This window comes from Antechinus flavipes, chromosome 4, assembly GCF_016432865.1.
Source record: "Antechinus flavipes isolate AdamAnt ecotype Samford, QLD, Australia chromosome 4, AdamAnt_v2, whole genome shotgun sequence".
NCBI lineage: Eukaryota > Metazoa > Chordata > Mammalia > Dasyuromorphia > Dasyuridae > Antechinus > Antechinus flavipes.
Window position 1 is genome coordinate 295,590,218 of NC_067401.1, and position 27,835 is coordinate 295,618,052.

The window sequence follows — 27,835 nt, forward strand, 5'->3', positions numbered from 1 at the left end:
TACTGTATCACAGAAAGCCTGGGAAGAAAGAGAAGAGACAGAGGGGAACTGTGGGAAGCAGTTTTAAACAGTACATATAAGTTGAGAAAGAAGGCATTTGCATTTTTAATAAAGATTTATTAAACAATTTTTAAAATAACTATTTCAAGCAGAGTCAAATAGGTGGTAAGGAAATTGAAGTAAGATTAGATTACTCTTTTTTGAATTTTGACCATTAAGGAGAGAAGTAAGTTAGTATAAAAGCTTGAGAATGACATAATCAAGGTAAGATTTTTTTAAATATAAAATAGCTCCTTGGAGTTATATAGATGCACAAACAGATAAAATGCAAACTCACACAAGCACGTGCACATGTGTGTGTGTGTGTGTGTGTGTGTGTGTGTGTGTGTGTGTGTGTGTAAGAAATTGAAGGTGCTTAATTTAAGGAGAGGGTTGATGATGCTTACTTGGAAAATGGATGGGAATGGAACAAGAACAAAACTCCTGCCCTCAAAAAGCTCAAATTCTAATGGGAGGGAAAACATGTAAATAACCATGTAACCATAAGATATATAGAATAAATGGAAGCTATTCATAAAGGGAATTGACTTGAAAAAATGACCAAAACAGCCTGCAGAAGATGAAACTGAGCTGAGCCTTAAAAGTAGACAGAGAAATTAGGGGTCTGAAATGAGGAAGCAAAGCAAAGAAAATTTTTTGTAGTATGAAAGCATAAATGAAGAAGCTTAAAGTTCAATTCAATTCAATAATTATTCACTAAGTGTCTGCAACCTAAACTGTTTAGAATGTTGGTGTGAAGTATTTCCAAAATCCTTATTAGACCTCAAGTTGATCAATTCTCCACCCTCAGAAGGGCCCATACTTAAAGATCAGTTGGAGAAGAGGAAGTACCTATAATGCTACTTCATTTTCCAAACTTTGTAAACCTGAAGGCTGGTTTTACTCATCAGAAAAAAGTGAAGTGCCTTATAATACAGTGAAATGGATCTAACCCCATATTTACAAATCCTACATAAATCCCATCCCCTCCTTAATCAACAAAAGAAAAAAGAAAAAAATTTCAAACATCTTATGGTCAAAAACAATAAAATTATGTCTGTATAAATTCAGAGAAATATAAAATGTCAACTTGTTTAATAATCTAGTATACAGACTCATGGCAAATTATAATCTGAATCCCTGGTCTCCTTCAGGTCCTTCATGGATGACACTTTATCAATGCCTTAGTTCAAAGGACCAAAGAAGTGTTACTTTTAATATTTGCCATAAATTATCAGATGTACTTCTTCTGATATATGTAAAGGGTAGGGGAAGTCACAAAAACAGTAATTGAATTTAAATTAAGTATTGGTTCATTGACTCTACCTTTAAGCATGGTTTTCCAAGTTTGACACAGAGGCCATCACTCGTCTTGGTGTAGTAGTCCACAAAAGCATTCAAGGTATCAAAAGTTCTTCTCCGTGTAAGGAAAAAGCCTCCCTCATCAAGTCTTCTCACTCGGTAATGCTTCACAATTTTGTTATCTAAAACTGTAATCACCAACACACCACAAAAGATTTCATTAGTAAATTTCTTGCTCAAATAGAACAGATATAGAAATAAATTCAATATAAAGATTGGTGATTTCCTTGGGTCTAAGAACTTCTTCCATGAGCAAAATGTAGAAGCCTAGTAGATAAATCCTAGAGTTGTTGCACCATCGAGAAAGTAAATAACTTGTCCCAGATCACACAGCCATTAAGTTTCAGAAAAAGACATAATTTGCCAGCATTTTCTTTCAAAACCTAACACGCCATCAAATGCTACATATGAAACCATTCTGCTTCTGATCCAAAATTACCCTGATATGAGATACCAGACATAGGATGATTTGAATCTAAGAACATTTGATTAAGAGACTAGGAAAAATTTAATCTTTATAAATCATAATCTATCAAGATATACACACACACACACACACACACACACACACACACATATGGAACAGCTCAGTGGCCCAGTGAATTGAGTATCCTATCTTGAATGATGATATGAAAGAAAAATCTTTGTTCAAATCTGGCTTTTTATTATTAGTTGTATGACCCTCCACAAGTTCCTCACCCCTATTAGCCTCAGTTTCCTCATTTGGAAATGAGCTAGAGAAGGAAAGAGCAAACTACTCTATCTAGTGAATAGAGGACCAGCCCTGAATTCAGGAGGACCTGAGTTCAAATTTGATTTCAGACACTTAATACTTCCTAGCTGTGTGACCCTGGGCAAGTCACTTAACCCCCAATTGCCTCAGTGGGGAAAAAAAAAAACTTAAAGTGCTATATGTAAATTTTAGCCATCATCATCACCCTTATCTATAAACTGGAAAGTTCAAATTTTTAAATTCTGAAATACCATCCAATTCTAAAAAATTGTGATTAATTGAATTCTAAACCTCTCAGTTTGCAAGGTGTTTCACTTGTTTCAAGGATCTATAAATTTACACAATTTGAGTATTTGAAATGATCTTTTGGTCATTTAATCTAATCTGAATTATGTCCTCTGAAAGGGTCATTCAAACTACTCTTGATGACCCCCAGAGAGGGAAATCTACTTCTTTCTGAGACAGATCATTCTACTTCGAGATAGCTCTAAACATTAGAAAATTTATTTTTAATTCACACTGATATTTTTCTATCTTAATCTCCCATCTTTTGGTGTCAAAGTCCAAAGGTCTTCTCCATGACAATTAGTCAATTACTTAGAGATTCTTTAAGTAACATCTCTATTAAATGTTCTCCAATTCGATCAGATGATCTTTATAAGGCATGATTTTCAGAACTTTCCCATAGTTTTTTTTTTTTAATGTACCCCCTTTATATATCAAAATCTTTCCTAAAATGGGGAGTTAGGAAATTAATCCCATGTCCAGATAATATCTTATCAGCTCATTTTATAGCAACACTATCCACCCCCATGTTCTGGAGACTATGATTCTATTTAAACAATCAAGATCAGCATTCAGTCAACAGCAGCTTATTAAATGTCTTCTACATGCCAGATCCTGTACTAGCTCCTAAGGGTACAGAGACAAAAGTGAAATAGTCTCTGTCTTCAAGGAACTTGCATTCCATAAGTTTCTTAGCTTTGCTGGGAAGATTCAATATCACACTTTTGATTTATATTGGCATTTAAGCCCACTAAAATCCTTAGGTCTTTTTACATGAACCTCCTTCATTCTGTATATATAAAGATGACTTTTCAGGCACAAATGAGTACAGTACTTAACACTTCTGTTTTTTTGAATTTCACTTAATTAAATTCATTCTTGTATTTCCTCTACCACCCAGATCAAGCCCTCTTAGAATGTATCTTAGGATATAACCAATGATTATGTCACTCTGATAAATGCTGCTTGTTTTTTCTTCTTTCACTTCAATTCTGATATAATTTTAAATTTCATATCTCAGAAACATTCTATGAGCCTATCAACAAATGGCAAATGTCATTCCCCAACAACAGAAGTTTGAGATGAAATATCAACTTCTAAAATCATTGCTCCAAAGGCAAATAATTGGTAGTTCATTATATAATACTTCTAAGGCTAACAAGCTTCTCTTGGAACTGCCCTTAGAGTATGTGAAAAAGGAAAAAATTAGTCCCAAGATATAAATACTGTTATAGAATGGTATCTCATAAAGGACCATTTCTTATTTCTTGATTTATTAAACCTTGTACAGCATTGACTATTTCATTTGTAACTGGCATCATGGGCATTTATATATGGCTCATTAAAACAGTCACTCCAAATAAGACCAAATTTCGATGAGAGACAAAGAAAGAGACAGGGGAGGGGGGGGGGGAGAGAGAGAGAGAGAGAGAGAGAGAGAGAGAGAGAGAGAGAGAGAGAGAGAGAGAGAGAGAGAGAGAGGAGGAGGAGGAGGGAGAGAGAGAGTGAGAAGAGATAGAATTTTGACATTATGGGAAAATGCAATAGCCTTATGTACATGATGAAAACATTTTTAATATCTGTCAAATGCCTCAGTAATAATACCTGTAGCACACATGATGCTTTATATTTTGAAATTTTTATTGGTGAATTCACACCACATCCAGCAAGGAGGTACTCATTAAGAGTGAAGTCAGGAGTGTAAAGCAGGTGCCAGAGGAAAAGAAACTCTCTCTTCTTTATTCTGCTTTATTCTGATCTTTATTACAACAGCAAAGCCTATCCATTCTTTTCCAACTGTCAAAGGATAATAATGTTTGCTCCATTCTTTTCAGGTTGTTAGGGACTGCTGTGAATTCATATTGGTTAAGTACTTTGAGATAATAAGATTTTTTAAAATGCTAACTCTAAAGAATAATTGAACAAGCTATCCATCAATTCAAGGCAGCAACTTAGCTGAATGGATTGAATTCCTAGGCCATGAATTCTGAGCTTTGATCCAGACTTCTCATTTATGCTTCTTGACCAAAAGAAATATATTTCCCCTTGTCAAGTGATGAATCTACCAAAACAATGGTTGAAAAATAAGGACACATGATAAACAAAAGGTATGAAGAAAGCCAGGACTATATAAAACCATCAAACTAGATAAAAGCCCAAGAAAAGTGTTTTTTAACAAGCTGAATGAATTGACATCACCAATTCACAGTTGTATTTATAGAGTTCTGATGTATTGTTGTTATTTCAGTCATACTAGATTGACCTAAATTCATTTCTATTAAGCTGATTGTAGATTTGGGAGATCAGGCCTCTCCTGGAACATGATTAACCTATTAAGACAATAACAAATGAATGAAACATATATTCTGATATGTATATATGTACACGTACACATACACATTATAAAAACAAATTATTAGGCTTCACTACCTAGATTGCTTCGTACTATTCAAGTCTTCATCTCAAGTCACTTCAGCTTTAGAATTCACACTTCCAAAGTATCTTAAGAGTCTGGAGCTTATTCCTCTGTTTGGATTCTTCTTGCCAGGACAATCTTTTAAGGAAAGCAACCAGACCAGCCATATTTTCATTTCCCACCAAGCTGCATTATGCACCCATTTCCTTTTCCTAACTCCTTTTCAATATTTTTTTATATATTGTCTTTTCTCCTTAGGCTGTAGGGAAACTAGATAGAGTAATAGATAGCGTGTCAGATTTGGAGTCAGAAAGACTCATTTTTCCTGAGTTCGAATCCGCCCTCAGATAAGCCTTAGGCAAGTTACTTAACCCTATTTGCCTCTGTATTCTCATATATAAAATGGGCTGGAAAAGGAAATGGTATCTTTACCAAGAAAACTCCAAATGAGGTTACAAACAGACAGACATGAATGAAAATGAATGAACCCCAATGTTAGAATGTAACCTCTTTGGAAACAAGAACTGTCTTTCTTTTTACTTATATTTTTATTCCCAGGGCTTAGTATAGTGCCTTGCATGTAATAAACACTTAATAGATGCTTTATATTATGTCAGCATGATGTAAAAGCAGTTGATCAATTCAGCAAGATCCAGTCCAAATGATTGACAAATTTCGTCTATGTAGAAATCTAAGATATAAGACCCTTTCCTCATATGGAAAATTAACATCTTAATACTTGGATAGCACATACATATAAATTTGTTATGAGGAAAGTACCATATGAAAGACTTAAGCTCAGGCGGTGTTTCTGTGGTAAACTGTGTTTAACATGACATTGACACTTGATTCAAAAAACATAGTGCTAGTGTGCTAGGAGGCCATTTAATACATATGATTCAAGGACAAAGATTCAAAAAAATATACAGAGTAAAAACAAATTATTGGTTTATGTCTGCATGAGAGCAAAACATTTGGTCAATTTAGTGAAAAATATCAGTCCAACTACTTGACATGGTTAAGATAAGATACAGCACTAATGAGGAAGATAGTGTATTGATTGGTTCATTCAACAAATACTTATCTTCTATGTGTAAGGAATTGTGCTAAATACTGGGGGGGATTCTAAGGACAAGAAAAATTACATAATCTCAGGACTCAAAGAATTTATACCAACTGCAGGTGGTTGAAAATTAGAACATACATACAAAAACAGATAAGTATAATATAAAGTAGGATACATTGGGGCCAAAGGAGAGATCTGAGCAAAATGCTTAGGAAAATTGGAAAAGAAAGGATATTCAGGTAGAGGGAACAGAGAAAACTTTGAGGAAGAGCTAAACCTTTTTAAAAGACGAGAGAGACAAAAAGACAGAGACAGAGAGATAGAGACAGAGAGAGAAAAAGAGACAGAGAGAAGAAGGGAGGGAGGAAGGGAAGCAAAGAGAGAAAAGGAGGGAAGGAGGGAGGGAAACAGAGAGGGGGGAAGAAAGAGAGAGGGAAATTTAAATTTAAAGATTTAAAATTTGATGGCATTACTAATATGAAGGGGAGCTTGCTTAAATGAACAAAGTTAAGAAACACCAAATTCAGTTTGGGAAACAGCTAGTAGTTTGTGTTGGCTGGAAAACAGAATGCAAGAAAGAGAATGATGTGGACTGAGATTGAAAAGGTAGCTTGGGAACAATTGTGGAGAACCTAGTGGGCTACTTAAGGGTTTTGAATAGAGAAGTTATATGGTCAGATTTGTGCTTTTGAAAGATGATTTTCATAATTGCAGAAAGGATGTATTGGTGAGGAGAGAGACCAGAGACAGAAGGATAAGTAAGTAGGCCATGACAATAATCCAGACAAGAGGTGATGAGAAAGTGAAGTGAGGTGATTACAACGTGAGTGAAATGACAGAGTGGATATAGGAGATAGTACAGAGGCAAAATGAACATGTCAGTAACTAATTGGATATAGGGCTTAGGAGTGAGGAGAGAAGTAAAAAGGAGGAGGCAAGAGTCAAAGAGGATTCCAAGATTTCTAACTTATGTGCCTGTGAGTATGTTGGTGCCATCAACAAAAATCATGCAATTGGGAAGATATGTAAAGAAACTTAATCAAAAACAGAAAACCTGGATTCTGAGACATTGTCTTCTCCAACTTACTAGTTGCTTATCTACAAATAATTTAACTTGCAAGAAGGTACATGATAAGTATACTGGACATCCAATCAGAGCTCCTAATTTCCAATCTTAGCTCTGCCAGTCATTGTGAATTTGGTCATTACAAACCTTCTGGACATCAGCTTCCTCAATTTTAAAATATGAAATTTGAATTAAATATAAATTCTCTGTTTCAATGAGAAATTATGATCCTCTTAACATCTCCAAGTCTCAGTTTCTTCATATATAAAATGAGTATAATAATACTTGGATTATCTACCTTTAAAGTTTATTATGAAGAAAGCTCATAAGGATTGCTGCTGTAACTTACCAAATTTTCATTTTTCAACTGGTTGCTGTAGTGTCATTGTTAGTGCCTGAGAATAATCCATTTCCACACAGTGTAAAACAGTGACTTAGCTGACTGAGCACAGGAATGAAAATCAAGAATTCATACTCTAATCTTATTCTGCCCATGATTTGTTCTTTGACCTAAGACAGAGAATTTCATCTCAGTTTTCTTATCTAGAAAATGAGAATAATGAGACTATCAGTCTACCTTCAGAGGGATATTTTGAGTGTTGTCATTCACAAAGTGTTGTAGATTTCCCACTGAAACTATATGGTGCAGTGTTTGCCAAATCAGCCTCATCAAAAATTGCATTGATAATGGAAGAGCTTTTACAAAACTGTATTTTCAGTGATTTGCACAATAACAATACTATGACTTGTTCACTATCACAAATCTGAAGCTAAGAAATGATTCCTATTTCTTTGGACAGACCTCCCTCATGTAATTGGTAAACTCCCTTATCTTTTTGATTAATTCTCCATAAAGCTTCAGTCTCACCTAAATTATAGGACTATTGTAGGGAAGATACTGGAACTTCACTACTATGAAATCCATGTCCACACTAATAGATATTTGCAGATTCCATAGCACCTCAACTTTACATGTAACTTTCCATTAAAAATGAGTTTTATTGGAGCTACAGCAACAAAATCCTTCTGGGATCAGATCCAAAACATAGTCACATCATACCGAATTTTGCTTGATAGCTTGATAGCAAATAATGAATGGTGCTGTAGCAGCAAGGTTTGAAAGTAATTAGCTTATTAGGAGAAACATGACAGCTGCCTTTAAATATCTAAAGGGCTGCTACAAAAGAATGGGAGTAAACTGTGTGGCTCTGGGCCAATATTTCACAAAGTGTTGAATGAGGACTCCTGGGAGTCTCCAAAACCCTTTCAGAGTATCCACAAAATCAAAACTATTTTTATAACAATACTAAAATAATTCAGTTTCCTACAAGCTAAATATAGATATAATGCACATAAACAAAAATTCTTGAGGAAGTTCACTATATATATATATATATATACATATATACACAATATATATATATTGCTGAGACAAATGGGGTTAAGTAACTTGCCCAAGGTCACACAGCTAGGAAGTGTTAAGTGTCTTAGATTAGATTTGAACTCAGGTCCTCTTGACTTCAGGGTTGGTACTCTATCCATCCACTGCACCAACTAGTTGCTCCTTCTATAATTTTTAAGATTACAAAACTATCTTAAGAACAAAAAATTTGAGAATCACTGCTCTGGACACCAGAATCTATGACCAATGAATGAAAGTTACAAAAAAAGATCAGATTTCAGCTCTATTCTCATTTCTGCTTCCTAGCTTTCTTGGCTTCCTTCAAATTTAACCTAAATCCCACTTTCTGCAAGGGCCCTTTTGTCTTTAATCATTTTGTCCTCATTATGAGGTTATCACTAACAACCTAGTGGTTTGCATAATGCCTTATCTATTAGATTGTAAACTCTTGTTTGTTTTTGGTTTTGTTTTGGGTTTGTTTGTTTTTTTGTTTGTTTGTTTGTTTTTGTTTGTTTGTTTTTTTTTGCCTTTCTCTGTGTCCCCAGACATAGCACCATATACTGTTGTTAATCATTGTCCAGTCATTTTTCAATCCCGTCTGACTGTTCATGACTCCTTTGTGGGTTTTCTTGACAAGGACACTGGTTTGGCATTTCCTTCTCCAGCTCATTTTCCAGATGAGAAAATTGAGGCAATTAGGATTAAGTGACTCCCCCAGGGTTACACAGCTAGTAAGTATCTGTCTCCATTGTCACCTAGCTGTCCCTAGTACAATACATAGTAGGTGCTTAATAAATGTCTCTTGATTTAACAAAAAAAAAAAAAAAAAAAGTTCAAAAAGGTGTGATAGAATTTCCCTAGAAGTTAGTGAGCATCTTTTACCCAGAGGCTGGATAGTCAGTCTGAAAAAGATTTCCTCCCTAACCAAGTGATTGACCTAAATGACCTTTAAGGTACCCTCAAATTGTATTTCTTCCAGATGAACTTACATTGTATAGATTCAGTAACACCTAAATATGCACAGTAGGTGAAAGGTGCTACTGGGAAATGATAGACTTTTGATGATTTTGTTAGATAATCTTCGTAATTGTTTCCATTAAACTCATCCATTCTCCCCTTTCCATTTTCCCCCTTAACGAATAAATACAATTGTTATCCAATAAAATTGGTGTGGAGAAAGGAACAAAACTAATATTTTCTGTCTCCCATCTAATATTCTGACTAATTGTTACATGGTCATAAATCATATCTGATAATCAGGTATTATTAATACCTGAATCAGATATTCTACCCTCATAAGTCAATATTTGGGATATTATATTTAGTTCTGGACATTTTAGTTTAAAAAACACATTGATTAACTGAAATAAAAATACATGAGGACAGAATAGATGAAGAATAGAGAGAGTAAGGAATAGAGACCAAACCTGTAAGTAATTCCTTGCTGTAAGGAATTCCTGGGTGAAGGAACATCATATATCAATGCAAGAAGACTTTTGCAGTCTTTCTTAATCTTATTTTTGTCTCTCTGAGATTATCTCTAATTTATTTTGTTTGTACCTACTTATTTGCATGTATCCTCCCTCATCATCATCAGACTGTAAGTTCCTTAAATTTCAGGTCAGCAACATTCCATAAACTTTCAGTATAACAAAGCTTCCTGGTCATTGAGAGATTAAGTGCTTGCCCAAATTCACAAAATCAGAATATGTCAGAGGCAAGACTTGAATCTAGGTTTTCTTGGCTCTGAGGCTCACGTTAAAAATAAAAATAAACACAAAAGCTTTGCCTCTCAGCATTCAATTACTATCATTGGATTAATTGATAGAATTAAGGATGTTCAGTTTAGTGAATAAAAAACTTAGGGAAGGGAATAAGTATTTATTAAGCTCCTACTTTGTATCAAGTACTATGCTAAGCACTTTAGAGATATTATGATATGTCCAGTACCAAATAGCTAGTGTATAAAACTGGATTTAAGTTCAGGTCTTCCTGACCAGGCCCAGTGCCCTCCCTATTCACTATGCTACCCTAGCTACCTTTGGGGAAAGGGGGTAAGATATAATAATCTTCAAGAATTTCTATATTATCATATAGAAAAGGAACTAGATGTGTTTATTTTAACTCTAGAGGACAGAACTAGGAATGGAAGCTGAAGAAAAAGTTATAAGCTTGTAATAAGATCAAAATTCACAACAAAAATTAAATGGGCTACCTAGGAAACCGGTATTTTGTCCATCACTAGAATTCTTTGATCAAAAGCCACTTTTGGATGTTTCAGAGAGGATTCCTATTTGAATATGGTCTGTGAATATATGAAGCAAATTGAGTATCCCTTATCCTGATCTCTTCAACTAAGGCTATTTTAATATAAAATATCTGATTCAAGATTTCTTTAAATTTCCAATTTCTGACTTATTCAGATTTTTCAATATAGGTTATGAAAAATCATCTTTTTAAATACTTTCTACCCACAAAATTACTCTCCTCCAAATAGTAAAATGATTCTGAAATCTAAGTATCTATATTGGTGTTGTATTTTATTCACGTACATTCTTAAATGTTTCTCATAATGTTTGTGGTCCATTCTTTGAGAATGGCCATATCTTTCATTTCTTGTGCAAATCCCCAAAGAGTTTTGTATGATGCTACACACTATACAAAGGATTAGCTTTGCTAATGTCACTTGCTACTTGTCTAATTCAGAAAAATAAGAATATAATTCTTCTTTCTCTTTTTCTGTTTTCATTTTCTTTGATTACTCTTCTTTTTCATATCTTCCTTCTACCAAAGCACTTTTTAAATATCTATTTGCATGCTATACAATTCTAACTACTGGACAGAGAGATTTACATAGAGCATCTGCATTATTGAAACAAATAGAAAAATAAATCCAGTACCTGCCATGTGTGAGCTTTTAAGACAACAGAAGTATTTCTCAGATCCTGCTGCCTGTGCCAGAATCTCTAATATTGTATTACAAAGCACTATTTTTTAAATGCATTAAGAACAAATATTTGATGGAAGGAATGTCAACAATAAATTACATAGTAACTAATAGGATACATGCATTATTTTAATGCCTTTATAAAATTATCATTATTAATTTATCAAATTGAATTTATGTTTACTTAATTCATCACATATATTATGAATATATATTATTTGCAGAATGATAGTGACTACAAAGAAAATTATCTAAATTTCAAAACAATTTCTTGAAATCAGGAAAATCTAGGTTCTGATTCTGTTTCTAATACATTCTAACTATATAATTATGTGAAAGTCATTTAACTTCCCTGAACTGCAATTTCCTCAAATGCAAAGGGAATTATCACACCTGCCTTTTCATATGAAAGAACAAATGAGATAATGTATGCAAGGAGTTATATAAATAAATGTCAATGATTATTCATTATTATTCTGGATTCTGTCAATAATTTTTGTAAACAAGTTAGCTATGTACAGGAGCTTTATAGACATATCCTAAGTGTGTCTTGATTCAAGATCTTTAAGTAACTTTTGCCTAGTTATTAGAGATCCTATTTTTTCCTTCATTCAATCTTAAGTCTAATCAACATGGATACTCTTTCCAAGGGTACAGATAAAACCATTCCTACGGTCTTATACTTTATGTTTCTTGTATGTATATTTCTGCATGGCCTCAGCATGGGATCCAATTTTTTTTTACACAAAAACACAAATGTAGCTTGAATTGGATAGCTTCTTTCCATCATGCAAATCACAGTCATGATTTCTAGGGAAAAATGATTCATAAAATTGAGTCTCAGGATTCCCATGGATCCCCAAGACCTATCCAGGAGATGCAAAAGTTTAAAACTTTTTATAACATTAGTAAGATGTTATTTGTCTGTTAAAACATTCCTTCCTTTTTTAACTACATATCTGTATGAGGTCAGATTTTCTCCATTTGTTTCAACTAAAACAACAGTTCCCAAGAAATTTAATGTAGAAGCAAATTTGGGAATCTAATTGTCTTCCTATTAATCAATTATTAAAAAGATTTGCAAAAGTATATAAAATGTCATTTTCCCCTCTTTTGTGAAATCTTTCATAAAATGCTAATTATTTTCATATATTATTTAAATGACATTGTTTTAAATGAATTAATAAATAAACATTTTTTACTATACAAATTTTCATTTCTAAATGTTATAAATATCAATAGTTGTAAACAGGGGTATGGTAAAGCCATCTTGGTCTGGTTAACAGAACCTACAAAAGGCTACTACTATTAAATTTTTAGTAAAAGCATTTGTAATTCAAAAATCACCAAAGCTACAAATCAGGGCTTAATTTCCTGTTTTATTTACTGCTTAAACTTAAGAAAGTTAGGGGGGAAATGTTAACACTAATTAATCTTAAAAGAGTACTAAACATACATTTTTTTCCAGAAAGCCTATTGTTAAATATTTGTCAGCCCACTATTTGTGTGTGTATGTGTGTATATGTATGCATGCTTTCATCACATAAACAAAAGTTCTTAGGGGTCCTCAATAATTTTTAAGAATGTAAAGTGCCCTTGAGACCAAAAAGTAAAACTTACTTGCCAGAATGGCATGTAATTTTCCTAGAAAAGCCACAGGAGGGAGTCTTGGTATGATTGAAATGTATCTGAGTTTTGAAAGATCAAATTTTCCGTTTGGTTTATAAAAAATAGAAAAAAAAAAGAGAGAGAGAGAAGTGACACATGTTTTTGACCCTCCCATTGAAGGGTTCATGTATTACATTCAGCATTTTGAGGGAATCCTAGGTCTTGTTTCAATATCAAAAGCAAATTATTCAAGTTTAATAGTTCAGCATCCCTTTCAATATTATATTATTCTCATTAATAGAAGTTTAAAAATTGTTTAGACAATTTATTTTTGAGGTACAAGAGGCCTGACATGTTTTGGGTTTTGTCATTTTATTCCAGTTGGAAATCAAGAGTTAAAACATGATAGACCTCATGCAAATCTTTTTTTTCCTTGATTTGGGAGCTGTTCAATTTTATCTTCTCATTCAAAATATATCCCATCTCATCCCACCCTGCCTCAGTCTCATCCCTCTTACATTTATATACTACTATAATCTCTGAGCTTCCCTTCCCTCACTTGATCTTTTTGCTTGTCTCATTATTCCTGCTTTTTCTTCCTTTTGTATAGGACCTTGTGTTTTCTTACTTTACATTACATGGTTGCAAAGATGGTTACTGTTTCAAGGATGGAAACCCTAAAATAGAGATGTCTGACTTATGGAAGATTACACAGAAAGTCAATGATAGATAAGGCATCAAGGGAAGAATGCTTATCTACTGCTTCAATTCAGGGCCATTAGCTATTGTGCTATATGTAAACAAATGATGACAAAATAGGGTGCATTGCCTAACTTCACTCAATCCATAGCAAATATTTCTAAAAATGAAACCATCACAGCAAGACTTTGTGTGTGTGTGTGTTTGTGTGTGTGTGTGTGTTTAACAATCTATTGTATTGTATTTGCTTTAATGATTGGTCTATTATCATTGCTATTTATACAAATGTGGAAGTTGTAGAGTAAGTGAACTAAATGATTTTTTATTTCTCTCCTGAAAAAAAAAAAAAAAAACCTGCTGAAATATCTCTGTAACTCATGCACTAGTCCTATTATAAAGATTAACAACTTTTTAAAGAAACCAGAAAAAAGTTCACAGGCTGTAAACCAGAAAAAAGTAATAATCCTATAATTTACTATATATCAATTGAAATATAAAAGAGCAATCAAAGATTTATAAAGGAGTTTATATTGCCAGGTACTGTGCTAAGCACTGAGGATACAAAAAGAGGCAAAAATAGTCCCTGCCCTTGAGGAGCTCACACTCCTTGGGAAGAAAACAAGCAAATACCCACAAGCCTCATATAGAATAAACAGGAAACTATTAAGATAGGGAATACATTAGAATTAAAAGTTATGATACACTGTAAGAAAAAAGGACAGGATTTTGAGTTATAGGATTTGTGTTCAAATCCTAGCTCTGCCAATTTACTACACTCCTTGTCTGATCTAAGACAAGTCATTTGTGTTTGGTCGACCTCATCTTTAAAAAAAAAAAAAAAAAAAGAGTTGAACTAAATGGTCTTTGAAGTGCCTTCCTGTTCTAAATTTATTATCATATGATAGTCTACTTGTTATGATGTATCCTGGCATAGTGATTAGAATGCTCGACTTGGAGTTAAGAAGACAGACTTAAGTTATGCACTTGCTAAATGTACAGGCATAAGAAAAATCATTCAACTTTCATAGGACTCAATTTCCTCATTGTAAAATGAAAGGAGCAAACTGACATACAAGACCCTGACATACTAGACAAGTGTTTAAAAAGATGGATTTTGAGGACAAGGAAGAGTTGAAGTTATTGAAAGGGCTAAAGAATTTCCAAAGTATAATCTAGTCTTTTTTGTTGTTCAGTCACTTCAATTGTGTCTGACTCTTCATCACCCCAAATGGAGTTTTCTTAGCAAGAAAAACCAGAGTGATTTGTCATTTCATTTTCCAACCTATGTTGTAGATGAGAAAACTAAAACAAGCAAAATTAAGTAATTTGCCCAGGGTCACATATCTGAATTTGAACTCAGGTCTTCCTGTATCCAGTCCCACTGTGCCATCTACCTTCCCCCAAATCCAACATATTTTCCTCCTATACAATTCTGAGTCAAGATCAATGTCCATCTTCAATTCCAAGAGTTACTGAATGAAAGACTAATTCAATATGGCTTGTAACTATATGCTATAATCTGGGCAATGTTCATTCTTGCATTTACTTGGTTTTGTCCATGAATATTGATAGACCTCTTTCATTCAGGAGCACTGAAGGGGTTATATAATCAGAATGATGTGTCCATCAATAGAAGCTTAAATCCCCAGTCCAATTGTGTTTGCTATTTGTTTTTTTGGAGGTTGGGGGAATGTTTTTTGACTTTGTAAAGCAAATGAAGCCTTAAGGATTTTTTTTTTCAACAAAATATCCTCTGACTTAAGACCAGGGGCTACTCCTTGAGAAGGATAACCAAAAGATATAATTTTGTTCAGTTATTCTCTCCCATGCAAGGGATAAAACAAGGAAATGCATTTTCTATGATGGTGCTGTTCTGCACAAAGATCCAGTATCAGAAGAATCTCCTAGACATAGTGAGGTTCTTAGATTTCTTGGTTACTAGACAAAAGTAGTTCACATCAAATATAACAATAGTCTGTTCTCTTTGGCAATTCATTGGTATCACTTAAGAAATAAAAGAGGATCATATAGAAAATTAAATTATTTTGGTTTTTTTTCTGTTTTAATTTAATACCTATTGATCTAACTATTGCAAATGAGACTTTCTGTAATAAAAATCAAGCTTCCTTTAAAAATGCCTTAATATTATGAGTTTTTTTGGTGACTTTCCATAACTCTATGGGTTTCTCTATAAATTTGTCTAGAATGCAGCTATTATTTCAATTCTATAAATGATTAAGTCCATTGCCGCACAACTACCTGATATGAGATTCAAACTCAGTTCTTCTTGACTTCAAGCCTGGATTTCTATCCAGTATGCTGGCCCTAAATCTCATTCTTTTTCTTTGTACATTTGTGCATACATATTCATGTATTTATGCATGTATTAGTAAATACACATAGATATATATATGTTATAAAATGGTAATCTAATGTTATGAAGTACTTACTTAAAACACTTGAAATATAATGTATCTTTATCAGTTTCATTATGAAAAATTAGGCCCGCTAGATTATTTTTAAAAATGTCCCTCGTTATTATAAGCAATGACATTCTCAATTAAGCTGAACACAACTAAATTATGACTTTAATTAAAAGGCATTTTCTGAGATGGCACCAACATGTTTAAAATTTAATATATTTTTTACTAGATGCTGGGATCGTTAACAGGAAAATCTCTTTCTGCAATATGTGCACTTTTTGAAAATAGCAAACATCTTTAACCCATTCCAAAAAGTGTCCCAGATTCCACAAGTTCTCACTGTAGCAATAACTCAAATAGTAATTTTCCCCCAAAATCAGACATTAACTTGCATCTATTTGTGAATAAGGAATTTTGTTTACATTCCTAGTTAATAGGAATAAACTCAGGATGCATACTTACATAAAAAAATAACTGGAGAATTCAGGAGCCTAGAAATTAAATATAAAACCTTTTGTACCATGCACAGATTCCCATATAGATGAAATCAACATTTCTTGAAATGTTGCTAAAGAAAGACAGAGGCTCAGTGACCTCTCTTAAGTGACTTGTTGGTCCTGCTCTAGTCCTTGGTAAATGGATAGAATGTACTACTATACTTGATAACCTTTTCCAGTTGTCTTTTGAACAAGAAGTTGATTACCTAGAAACAACTGTCAGGCAGAAAGATGGGCTGTCCAAAAATAAGCCTGAATCTGAGCAGACAAAGAATTTTTTGTGGTCTTCCACAGACTCAGATGCAAAAAGGTTTTAAAAAATCATGATTTCCCACTTCTTTTCACTTCTTGATGATTGAATTCTATTTGAATGACCAGTGCTGAATCTGCCAGCATTTGGGCATTCACTACCTGTAGAACCTAACAAAATATTTATAGAGCCACCCGATCTCTCTGGAACTAGAGGAAGGAGTCTCACCCCTCTTATATAAAGGTTTAAAAAAGTAACAAGGTACATTCTCTACAGAAGTACAACTCCACAGCTTGGTTTCTATCTGCCTTGTGAAAATTCATATCCACCCTAAAAGACTAAATTATTTTAGGGAAGGAATTGTGATTATTTTTTCCTCTTTGTAACCCCAGAACCCAGCACAGAACATTTTATGGGTAACTGAATTTGGTACAATGGATACATTTATCAATATTATAAAGCACAAAACATCATGTACTAGATAGAATACCTAAGTTGTGATGAAGATGCAGACTGTTCCCCCTTTGGATGTCTTCTCCCCAACCCATCCACTCTACACATATATACTACACATATTATACATATATAATACATTTACCTTATATAGCATACTGTGCTAAACACTGAAGACGATATGATTTTAAAAGACACAGTTTCCATCTTCATGAAGCTTACAATTTCTTAGGGTATATAAAATGTATAAAATAATTATTAGATAAACTAGAGCATGATTGAGGTGGCTAGGTAGTACAGTGGTTAGAGTAGCAGGTTAGAGTCAGGAAGACTAACATTCAAATTCAACTTCAGACACTTAGCTGTGTGACCCTGGGCAAGTCACTTAGCTGTTTGCCTCAATTTCCTCATCTGTAAAATAATCTGGAGAAGGAACCCCAGAGGATTATAAAGAATCAGATAAGACAGAAAACAATTGACCAACAAAAGTATGGTAAATACACAGGAGATGAACAAAGTTATATGTCTTATAATTTTAAAATTATTAATAGGTCTGTTGTGTGCAAGGAAAAGAGGGCTCTGAAATGTGTCCTCTTCCAGAAGTCAATCACTTTATTAAAAGCACTTCTCCCTTGATCAGTCATCAAAGCCTGGGGCAACTATTAAGCATCTGGCACCATGACAAGTATCAGGAATGAAACATAAAGAGTATAAGACAATCTGATGGGTGTGAGGCAGAATCTCACAGTTAGTTTGATTTGCATTTCTCTTATTATAAGTATTCTGAAGCATTTTTGTTACAAAGAAAAGCTAGTCAGGGAGAAGAGGGTAATGGGTATTAAGAAATGGAAAAAAAATTAATAAAATATTTTTAAATGGACAGAAGAAAAAACAAAACAGTAGGATATGGTAATTTTGTCATTGTCTTTTTAAATGTAATTTAATACATTTTATGTAAATAGGTATATCAAATTTAATATTTATAGAAATTAATAAATTAATATTATAATATATAACATTGTATATATCATATATCACATCTATATACACTTATCTTGAAAAATTAACAAAGTTCATTTATTGGTGAATTATTTGTATTTGCTTATAATTGCTAAGTGCATGATAAATAAGAAAATTCTAAAATAAAAATGTGATATATTTTCAATTCTAGGGAAGTTAATCTAGTGTAGAAAAAAGACATACATATATGAGACTATAAACATATATATACATATATATAAAATACAGAGCTATATTATGGGAATAGAGAATTACTAGTAATAACAGCACATATTTATGTAGTGCTTTAAGGTTTACAAAATGCCTTAAATAGATTATTTCATATTATTAGAGAATAAAAGTATCTAGAGTAAGAGACCAAATTAGAAAAAAAAAATCTCTCACTCTTATTTTTATTTCTGTCATTTCTTTACTAATTAACCATTTAAAATTTTTTCTCTAATAACTAGGGACATCTAGTGAAAAGAACGGTACTTTGAAATCAAAGTCAAAAACATTATATCTAAGTCAGATATCATCATCAACATAACATCAAAATCAAAACATTATATGATCATAAATATGACAGAAAAGTAATGTGGAATGCTAACTAATAGATTAGTCTAGATCTGGATTCAAGCCCTATCCATGATAAACATGGGTAAATCACACTTTCAGATCCCTCATGAAAATCTCTAAATCTAAAAGTTAAATGAAAGTTGAAGAACTGCAGCAATAAAATGAATTGTCAAACCAAGAATTACCCAAATCAACAAAATAAGCAGTCCAGACCCCAAAATATAGCAAGAAACACAGTCTGTTGAATAATATTCTGGCCATTTGGCAACTATACTTGAATTCTAATGCTACCTCTGTTAGATTTCCTTTGATTTTGTGGCTTATTATGTTTTTGCTTATAGAACTATTACACTGTCAGAAGAGATATAATTTGGACTTTGGTATCTTTTCAGGAAAGCTCCTATAGGGATAAACTCTAGCCCTCAGTGCTCATCTTAGTCAGGGCACATTTCACACAATAATAAACACCCATTGAAAGCCAAACACAAAATTATTATTAGCTATAATGATAACAATTTTTTTTAATGCCGTGATTGAGACAATTCAATATCTCAAACAACCGACACATGGTAAGAATTTTATGCTTTACTTTAGAAACACAATTTACTGCTAGTGACAAATAACAGTAGGAACACTGGCACTACTTGTCACATTCCTAATGAAGATCGATTCTCTGGCTATCATAACTAATATGTATTAGCCAAAAAGATCCATGGTAATTTACAGCTAATTGGTGTCTTGCAGTTATGAAAACTGTCACCATCCAATCTCTTTCTGTAGATCTACTCAAAAATGCACAATTGTCAACAGCCATGCAAAATCACAATCACCCAATTAGCACTGACCCCAACCTCAGACTCCCACCTCTCCATGTCAAATCAGGCATCAATAAATCATGCTCCTCATAAAGCTTTTCCATGACAGCCAACCTACCAGAAACTCTCAAAGAAAGAAGACAATACTTCTAAGGAAAAGTAATGGGGAAGAGTCAGAGAGCTAGAGAAAGGGTGTTATTAGGTTCTTTTATCAATACAGCAGTCAGCAAAATTGAAAATCATCAATTCTGACTGATTAAGGAGATATCCATAACACCAAAGAATAAATCCATAAGAGGTAATCTGAAGAGTTTTAATGATAATGAGCAGTCATGACAGATTCATAATACACACTTACATATATGCATAATAGATAATTTTTTATAAAAAGTCTCTTTTGCTCTTTCTTTGACACATCCTTATATCCAAAAAAAGAAATATGCCATTCCAGAATACTGAATGATATATACTCTGGCTGCTGGTGAATACAAAGCATTCAGATCATTTGTTTAAAAGACTCTAAATGGTCTGCATTAATTGAAAAGGCTCTCAAAATGATATGCTGGTCTCTAAGCAAAGTCTGTATAAGCTTTCTAAATCCATAAGTGTTCTCTACAGTATTTTCACAGACTAATAGTACTCCACTGCCAGTATTCTAATAATTGAGTCCTTTGCCCTAAGTCTTACAGTGCTGTTGGTTTTTAATTTTGTTTTGTTTTTTTTTTTTTATTCCACAATCTTCTTAGAGGGTATTTAAACTACCCACTGAAGCCCTGGCACAGATAACAATAATCATTTCATGACTGCTACTTTCACTTGGCATCTATCCAGGAAATATAATCCATTCCTTTTTTCAACCTAACTCAAAACTTTTAATCTGACTTTTGGCTATGATTTGTTCTGTATGTGCTGGCACAAGACAGAAATACAAACATAGCTGCACTTAAATAAGCACTTCTGTGTGAGTAACATGTTGGTATCATTGAGGCATAGAGATTGGCCAGTAATTTTTTATCCTCTAAACAGAGCATCTGCCTCATGTTAATGTTAGTGTAAACAAAATGAGAAGAGCGAATACTATCACATAAATCAGTTTGTTTCATACACATCCCCTGAAACTGTGTTTTCTGAATTAGTATGTGATTTAGTGGAAAGAGCAGTGAACTAACAATCTAGATACTTTCGTTCTAGACCTGACTTTGCCATAAATTAGTTCTATTCCTTTGGAGTAAATCACTGTACTTTGGGGGCACATGAATATCCTCATCTGCAAAGCAAGGGAGATGAATTTAGATAGTATCACAGTTTCCTTCAATCTTTAATATATTTTTGCTGTGAAGTTGAGATGGAAGTGAACCACAGAATCCCATAACTCTTGTTCCTTCACAGAGAAAGAATTGGTGAAGTAAAAGCTTAAGTTCCTCTAAAAGAGCCTTTATAGCAGCAATTCCCTTTTTGAGGATGTTTGGGAGTTTTTTTTATTTAATTTTTGAATCAACAAAAAAATGGCCTTAATAATCTTTCTGCTCCAATTAAGAATAAAAAACAAAACCCCTATCATAAACATGTACAGTCAAACAAAACAAATTCCATCATTGATTATGCCCCTCAAAAAATATCTCAATTTTCACTCTGAGTCCATTACCTTGTTATCAGGAAATGGATAGTATGTTTCATCACATGAGTCCTCTGGAATCCATATTGCTCTTTGATCAGTTTCCAAGTTTTTCAAAACTATTTTGTCTTTACAATATTGTCACTATTATAAACCAATCCCCTTTTCCATTCTCTTGATTCTTCATCAGTTCATAAAAGCTTTCCCAGATTTCTAATTATCATTTCTTATGACACAAGAGTATTCCATTTTATTCATATATCATAATTTATTTAGATAATCCTAAGTGGACAATTCCCTCAGTTTCCATTTCTTTGTCCTTGAAAAATGCTATACATATGCATAATATAAATCTACATTCTTTAAGTTTGTTTTGCTTCAGAGTAATCCCTCCCTTAATTTATCTTCCTTCTCATTTGTACATGTCTCTTCTTTTTCTTCTCCCCTATTTCCCTGTTAAGGGATATGTATGTTTATATATACCCCTCCTGAATCACTGAATTGTAATGGAGGAGGTCTTATGAAACCTAATGAAACCATAAGCTATGATATGCAGAGTTAGCAAGACAAATAGGTCTTAGTGGAGATTTCTGACAAAAAAAAAAAAGTGATCCATTAGAAAAGGAAATGGCAAAGTTCTTTGACAAGACAGATATGGGTAATATGGAGAATAACAGGGCCTAGTATGCCATGGTCCATGGAGTTAAAAAGAGTTAGTTACAACTGAGTGACTGAACAGCAACAATGTTTATATATCTAAGAGTATATACATGTGGCAGGGAGAAGGGATGTGGGTGTGAATGGGTAGGTAGGTGTGACTATAAATTTTTTCCTTTTTTTTACCAATTCAGATAAGAGTGAAGTTCAAGTATCAACTGTGCCCCTCTCTTTTGTTCTTACTTTTATGGGTTTTTACTTATGCAACTTGATTTGCAGGATCATTTTCCTGCTCTTCACTCTTCTGGAATACCCACCAAGATATTATTCCTCTCCTCCCTTTCTTTCTTTAAGATCATAAAAGCATAACAGAACCACTTCCAGTTCCTCTGTCTAACTAGATTTCCTCTATGACTCTAATGATAACAGAGTTCATTTTCCTATATTAAAACATAAAAAATTAATCCACATTTAGCTCCTTATGATGATTCACTCTACTCTTATGTTTGAACTTCAAAGTTTCTACACAACTATGGTCTTTTCATCAGGAATGCTTGTAAGTCCTCTATTTCATTAAAGATCCATGTCCTATTTACTCCCTGTAAGATTGTACTTAGTTTTACTGAGCAAATTATTCTTAGCTATAAGCCTATATATCCTTTAGTTATATCTTATTTTAAGTTCTTCATTCTTTTACAGTTGAAGTAATGAAATTATGTGTAATACTAACTAATCCTATTCAATATTTGAATATTTTCTTTCTGGCTACTTATAGCATTTATTTGGAACTGGAAGCTCTATATTTGGCTAAAATATTCTTGGAAATTTTCATCATGGGGTTTCTTTCAAGAGTTAAACAGTGAATGTGACATATTTAGCATGTATAGGACTGCTTGCCATCTTGGGGAGGGGATGGAGGGAGGGAGGGGAAAAATTGGAACAGAAGTGAGTGCAAGGGATAATGCTGTAAAAAATTACCCTGGTATGGGTTCTGTTAATAAAAAGTTATAATTATTTTTTTTAAAAAGAGTTAAACAGTGAAGTCTTTTTCCATTTTGTACCCTGGTTCTAGGACATCTGGTTTATTTTCTTTAATGATTTATTGATATCTAAGCTTCTTTTTAGTCATGATTCTCAAGTAGTGCATTGATTCTTCATTTTTTTCTCTTCAATCTGTGTTAGAAGTCAGTTTTTATTATGAGATACCATCCAATTTTTTTCAGTCTTTTGACTTCGCTTTTAATATTTCTAGATGTCAATGTGGAGTCAGAGTGGAAATATTTTTTCCATGTCTCTCATTTCTTTTTCTTTTCCTTTTTTCCTCTTCTGCTCTCATTTAGTTTTGAAAATCAGTTTTATCTTCCTTTTTTCAGATCTTCTTCATCTCTTTCAACAATTTTAGTTGAGTTTGTGCTCTAGTTATGTTTTCCTTTGATGCTTTGCTTGTAGATGTTTGGGAATGATTCTCTTCTGTGTGTCCTAAGCACCCTTGTCAGCATTATAAAATTTTACTTGGTAGAATTCTCTTTTTTTTTTTGTTTGCTCATTTTTCCAGGCTTCTTCCTAACTTCAGAATTATGTTAAGTAGGTTCTGGAGGGAATGTCTGAGCTGTTTCTGTCACTGCTTTCTTGAGGTACTGAGTGTTGTGTTATTCCAACCTCTTATGAACAGCTCAGATTGGAGACTGGCAAACTTTTAGTGCTTCGAAGCAGTCTAATCCAGGGAACTCTGAATTCTGCAAGTTCTTTTCCTGGTTTTCAATCTGAGCAGCACACCTACAGATTTCTTCTGGTTGGATTTCCAGCAGACTGCTGCTAGACTCAGCCATTATCAGTCCATTAGAAAATTGTATTGGTTCAGAGTGAAATAACTATAAGTTCACCTTTGGTGTGATCATCTTTCTTCTGGTTATTTCAACTCACTTCAGACTGGATTGGAAGCTGTAACTGAGACCATTCTTGTGTCCTAAGTCAGAACCATGCTCCTTTCGAAGTATGCAATCAAAAACCCATAAGAACTCCTCCTGAAACATCAGTTTTAGAAAAACTTCCCCATTGCAATCAGCCTTGGATCTATGACCCAGAATTGGGTAGCAAGCAAGAAAACTACCAAGTAAGATCTATTTCTGTGCCCTGAACAAAATTGGCACCCTCCTTGTGGGAATTGGAACCTCTTGCCTTGCTGTACTTCTCCCTACGCTAGAATATTCCATATACTATTCCTGGTTCTACCATCATGCCCAGTGTACAAATAATTCTCTGGCTATCAACTTATGCCTCCTTGGGAGAAAAAGATTACTATGACTTTTGTCATAGACTATTTCTGGAAAGTTCCCTTTTAGTTCTCAAATTCTATGAATCTATCAACTTCAAATAGTTACTAGAGTAGAGCCACAAGAGTAGAGTAACAAGAAGTACAGTTGATCTTCACATACACACACACACACACACACACACACACACACACACACATCACAGATATACACAACAACTCCCATCAGATTTCCAAAAATGCATCACACTGAGTCAGTATCAGGAAATCCAAGGAAAAATTATTGTGAGTCATTTTTCTAACTCAGAAAGTCAGAAGTAGATAAACATAGAATTCTGTGAACACTGAAGATGGTAACCAGGAACATGAAATATTCCCTTCAAGGAGAAGTTGTACAACAAGACATAATTGGAGACAATGGGTCCAGATAACATGTAAGTATGTTTTTGAAATATCTAACTAATGACTCAAAGCAGAAATAATTTTCCAAAACTTAAGGCAATATTTGTATTGGCACTGAGCAATCAAATAGACCGTAATTTCTTGTTCTCTTCCTCTTGCTGAACCATCTAAGAAAAATTATAGACATAAAAATGCTAGCAATTCTAGAAGGCAATTTTATTTGTGTCAACTAATATCCACTGAATACTTCTGTTTGTAACCCAATACCCTAAGGTTTAGGGTTACCAAATTATATTTTGTAGGATTTCTATCTCCTCATATAATCTAGTATGCATAATGCAAGGATACATGTGCTGTCTAGGATTGAATCTGCTCAGTATAAGGTATGCTCTTGGAATGCAAAGATTATTTTTTCTTTAATCTTTTTGTCCCCCAAACATAAAAACAATATCTTCAGAGACTAGGTGCTTAATGGATTTCTTGTTAGATTAGATTAGGATAGACCAACCTCTCTGTCTCTCTCCATGTTCTATAATAATGTGAATAAAGAATCCATTTAAAAATTTAAATGCTAGCAAGTTTTCCTCTAAAAGACTAAATATGGAATTATTACATATTAAATATACTTATTATATAAAATAATTTTTCCACTTGAAAATAATCTTACTTTTTCCATATCCTGAAAATTTTCCAAACTTTATCTAACTCAGGACTATTCTGTAACTCCAAATTTATTCTGAGATTAAAGTATCATTCACAAGTCTTGATAAGATATTTTAAGCACAGCAGTATTATATGGCCAAATTACTTCAGAAAAAGCTGATGGACAGAGTAATTTCTCTAAAATCTGAAAGGAAAAAATGATCACAGAGAGAAGAGAAGATATTGTAAAAGAGATGAATGAGACTTGACCTCATCCTTAGAATCACAAAATCATAAATTCAAGTTTAGTATTAACCTCAGAGGTCCTCTCATGTAATCTCTTCATTTTAATTTTTCTTTCTGTCGCATGTAGTCATTTTATTCATTCTATCTTTCAGGGAATATATTATAAGTAATTTATTTTTTACAAATAAAAATCTGAAACCTACCAACAGGAAATATTTTGTCTGAGGTCACATGGGAAATAAGTAGCATAGGTAAGATTCAAATACAGATCCCTTGGCTTCAAATTCAGTAGATTTTCCATCATGAAACAGTTTATTTCAAGAAAGGATATTCCATACTAAATCAAAACATTTCTTAAAAGCATATAATTTTGTAAACAAAAATCATATAAACACAACAAAAAGGAGAATAGGGGATTCCTTCTATTTTTTGAGCACTGTAGATATATATGTAACTAAGTTAACAAAAAGTTGTAAATATGAGAAGCTATGTAATAATTAATTTCCCATAAGTAATAAGATTACTTATAAATATTCAACAACAGGTTTCAAATTCATGTTCTATTTACTGTTCAATAGTTCAATACTGTTCAATAAGTAAGCAAAGTTAATCTAAATTGTGGCTATACCAATTTCATAATTGTGTAATATCTGACTTTCACATTCTTTTTCTTCAAAGGTATAGATGCGTAGATATAAACTGAATAAATTTATTTTTCATATTCATATTTTGACTGCATAGAATTTATATAGAGTAATGTTTTGAAATTATTTGTTCTTAGCTATAGATTGAAATTCTTTACTAATTATGCTATTATCCCTAAGAATTATTATAATATATGTAAGGTCATTGCTTTTACATGAATAATGAAAAGATCAGAGTTTACATGTATACTTCCATAGTAAATTTAGGGCAAATGAAGCTCCTAAGCCCATACAAAGGGTCTAAAAGTCTTATTGCACTTTTAAGCTTTAACAGCTAATGACTTTTGGAATATTGTTCATCCATTTTACAATTGTGTCTGGGTTGTGAAGAGTCAATTGTGTCTGACTCTTCATGACCCCATTTGGGGTTTCTTGGAAATAATACTAAACAGATTTGTCATTTTCTTCTTCAGTTCATTTTACAGATGGGAAAACTGAGGCAGTGTTTAGTGACTTGTTCAGGATCACAAAACTAGTCTAGTAAGTGTCTGAAATCAGATTTGAACTCAGGAAAAAGAGTCTTCCTGACTCCAGGTCTAGGGTTCCAGACTCTATACCACCTGAAAACTTTTTGAAATGACCTGTAATTTTTTGATTTTTTTGTTTTGTTTTGTTTTATTTGTTTTTTGCTGAAGCAATTGGGGTTAAGTGACTTACCCAGGGTCAAACAGCTAGGACATGTTAAGTGTATGAAGTCAGATTTGAACTCAGGTCACTTCTGACTTCAAGGCTGGTGCTCTATTCATTATACCACCTAGCTGTCCCAAAGACCTGTAGTTAATAAATAAATCCCTCCTTCTTTATTCCTTGTTGAAATCCCTTTATTCCATACCTGAAAGAGAGAAGTCTCCTTTCTGAGTTTCACTTTCTCTAATTAGGAAGGCACCATTCTGGTTTCCTGGGTATAGGAGTTGTTTTTCTGCATCTGCTCGCTTGATTGAACCAAAGAACCACCTATAACAAAAAAAAAAAAAAAAAACATATTTTAATTATCCAGTAATACTCTGCCTTCAAAAAAAGAACAAGATATTTACTGCATTGCTACAAATAAAATAATTTACATTTATGACGTTGAACCATTTGATAATGCTAAGGACTTTGATCCAAAGAAGTTCCAGGTATCTAATAATGATTGTTAACACATGTTGACATAATTACCAGGCTACATTTCCACAAGGGTTATTTCCCAGGATGATGGTTTCCAGGACTGGGATGGAAGCAAGACTAATGGTCTGTAGTCTACCTGTCATCTACAGCTATTAATTAAAATTTGACATGGGAAAAAGGTGATTAAGGAATGTGGATCCTTTTTTCCCAGGTCTCCTCAGTGATGACGATGGAGACTAGACTAGAAGTGAGGCAGTGACATTGAGGACTCTGCTATTATCAGATCTCTTAGGGGCAGGGAACTATTATAAATTTATAGATTGGGATTATAGATTTGGAAATAGGAAGAGAAGCTAGAGGGCATTTAGTTCAACCTCTTAGCTTTATTGATAAGGATATCTTAGTTTAGAGAACATAGTGACTTGCTAAATTCACATAAGTAGAAAGTAGCAGGATTTGAACCCGGATTCTTTTATTCCAAAGCCAGAATCTTTTTCACTGTATAAAGAATTGATAATCCAAGTAAAACAAAGTATATTTGCAGATGTAAT

The 27,835-nt window shown here is 33.3% G+C and overlaps 1 protein-coding gene across 1 annotated transcript in view; it reads right to left on the reverse strand.

The window, feature by feature from the left end:
- Positions 1-27,835, reverse strand: part of FRK (fyn related Src family tyrosine kinase) — a 110,223-nt gene that overhangs the window by 18,314 nt on the left and 64,074 nt on the right. Inside the window, exons 2-3 of the mRNA XM_051997579.1 lie at positions 27,010-27,131; positions 1,366-1,529 (exon numbers count right to left, since the gene is read on the reverse strand). Of these exons, the coding sequence (XP_051853539.1) occupies positions 1,366-1,529; positions 27,010-27,131 (286 nt within the window). The remainder of the gene's footprint in view (positions 1-1,365; positions 1,530-27,009; positions 27,132-27,835) is intronic.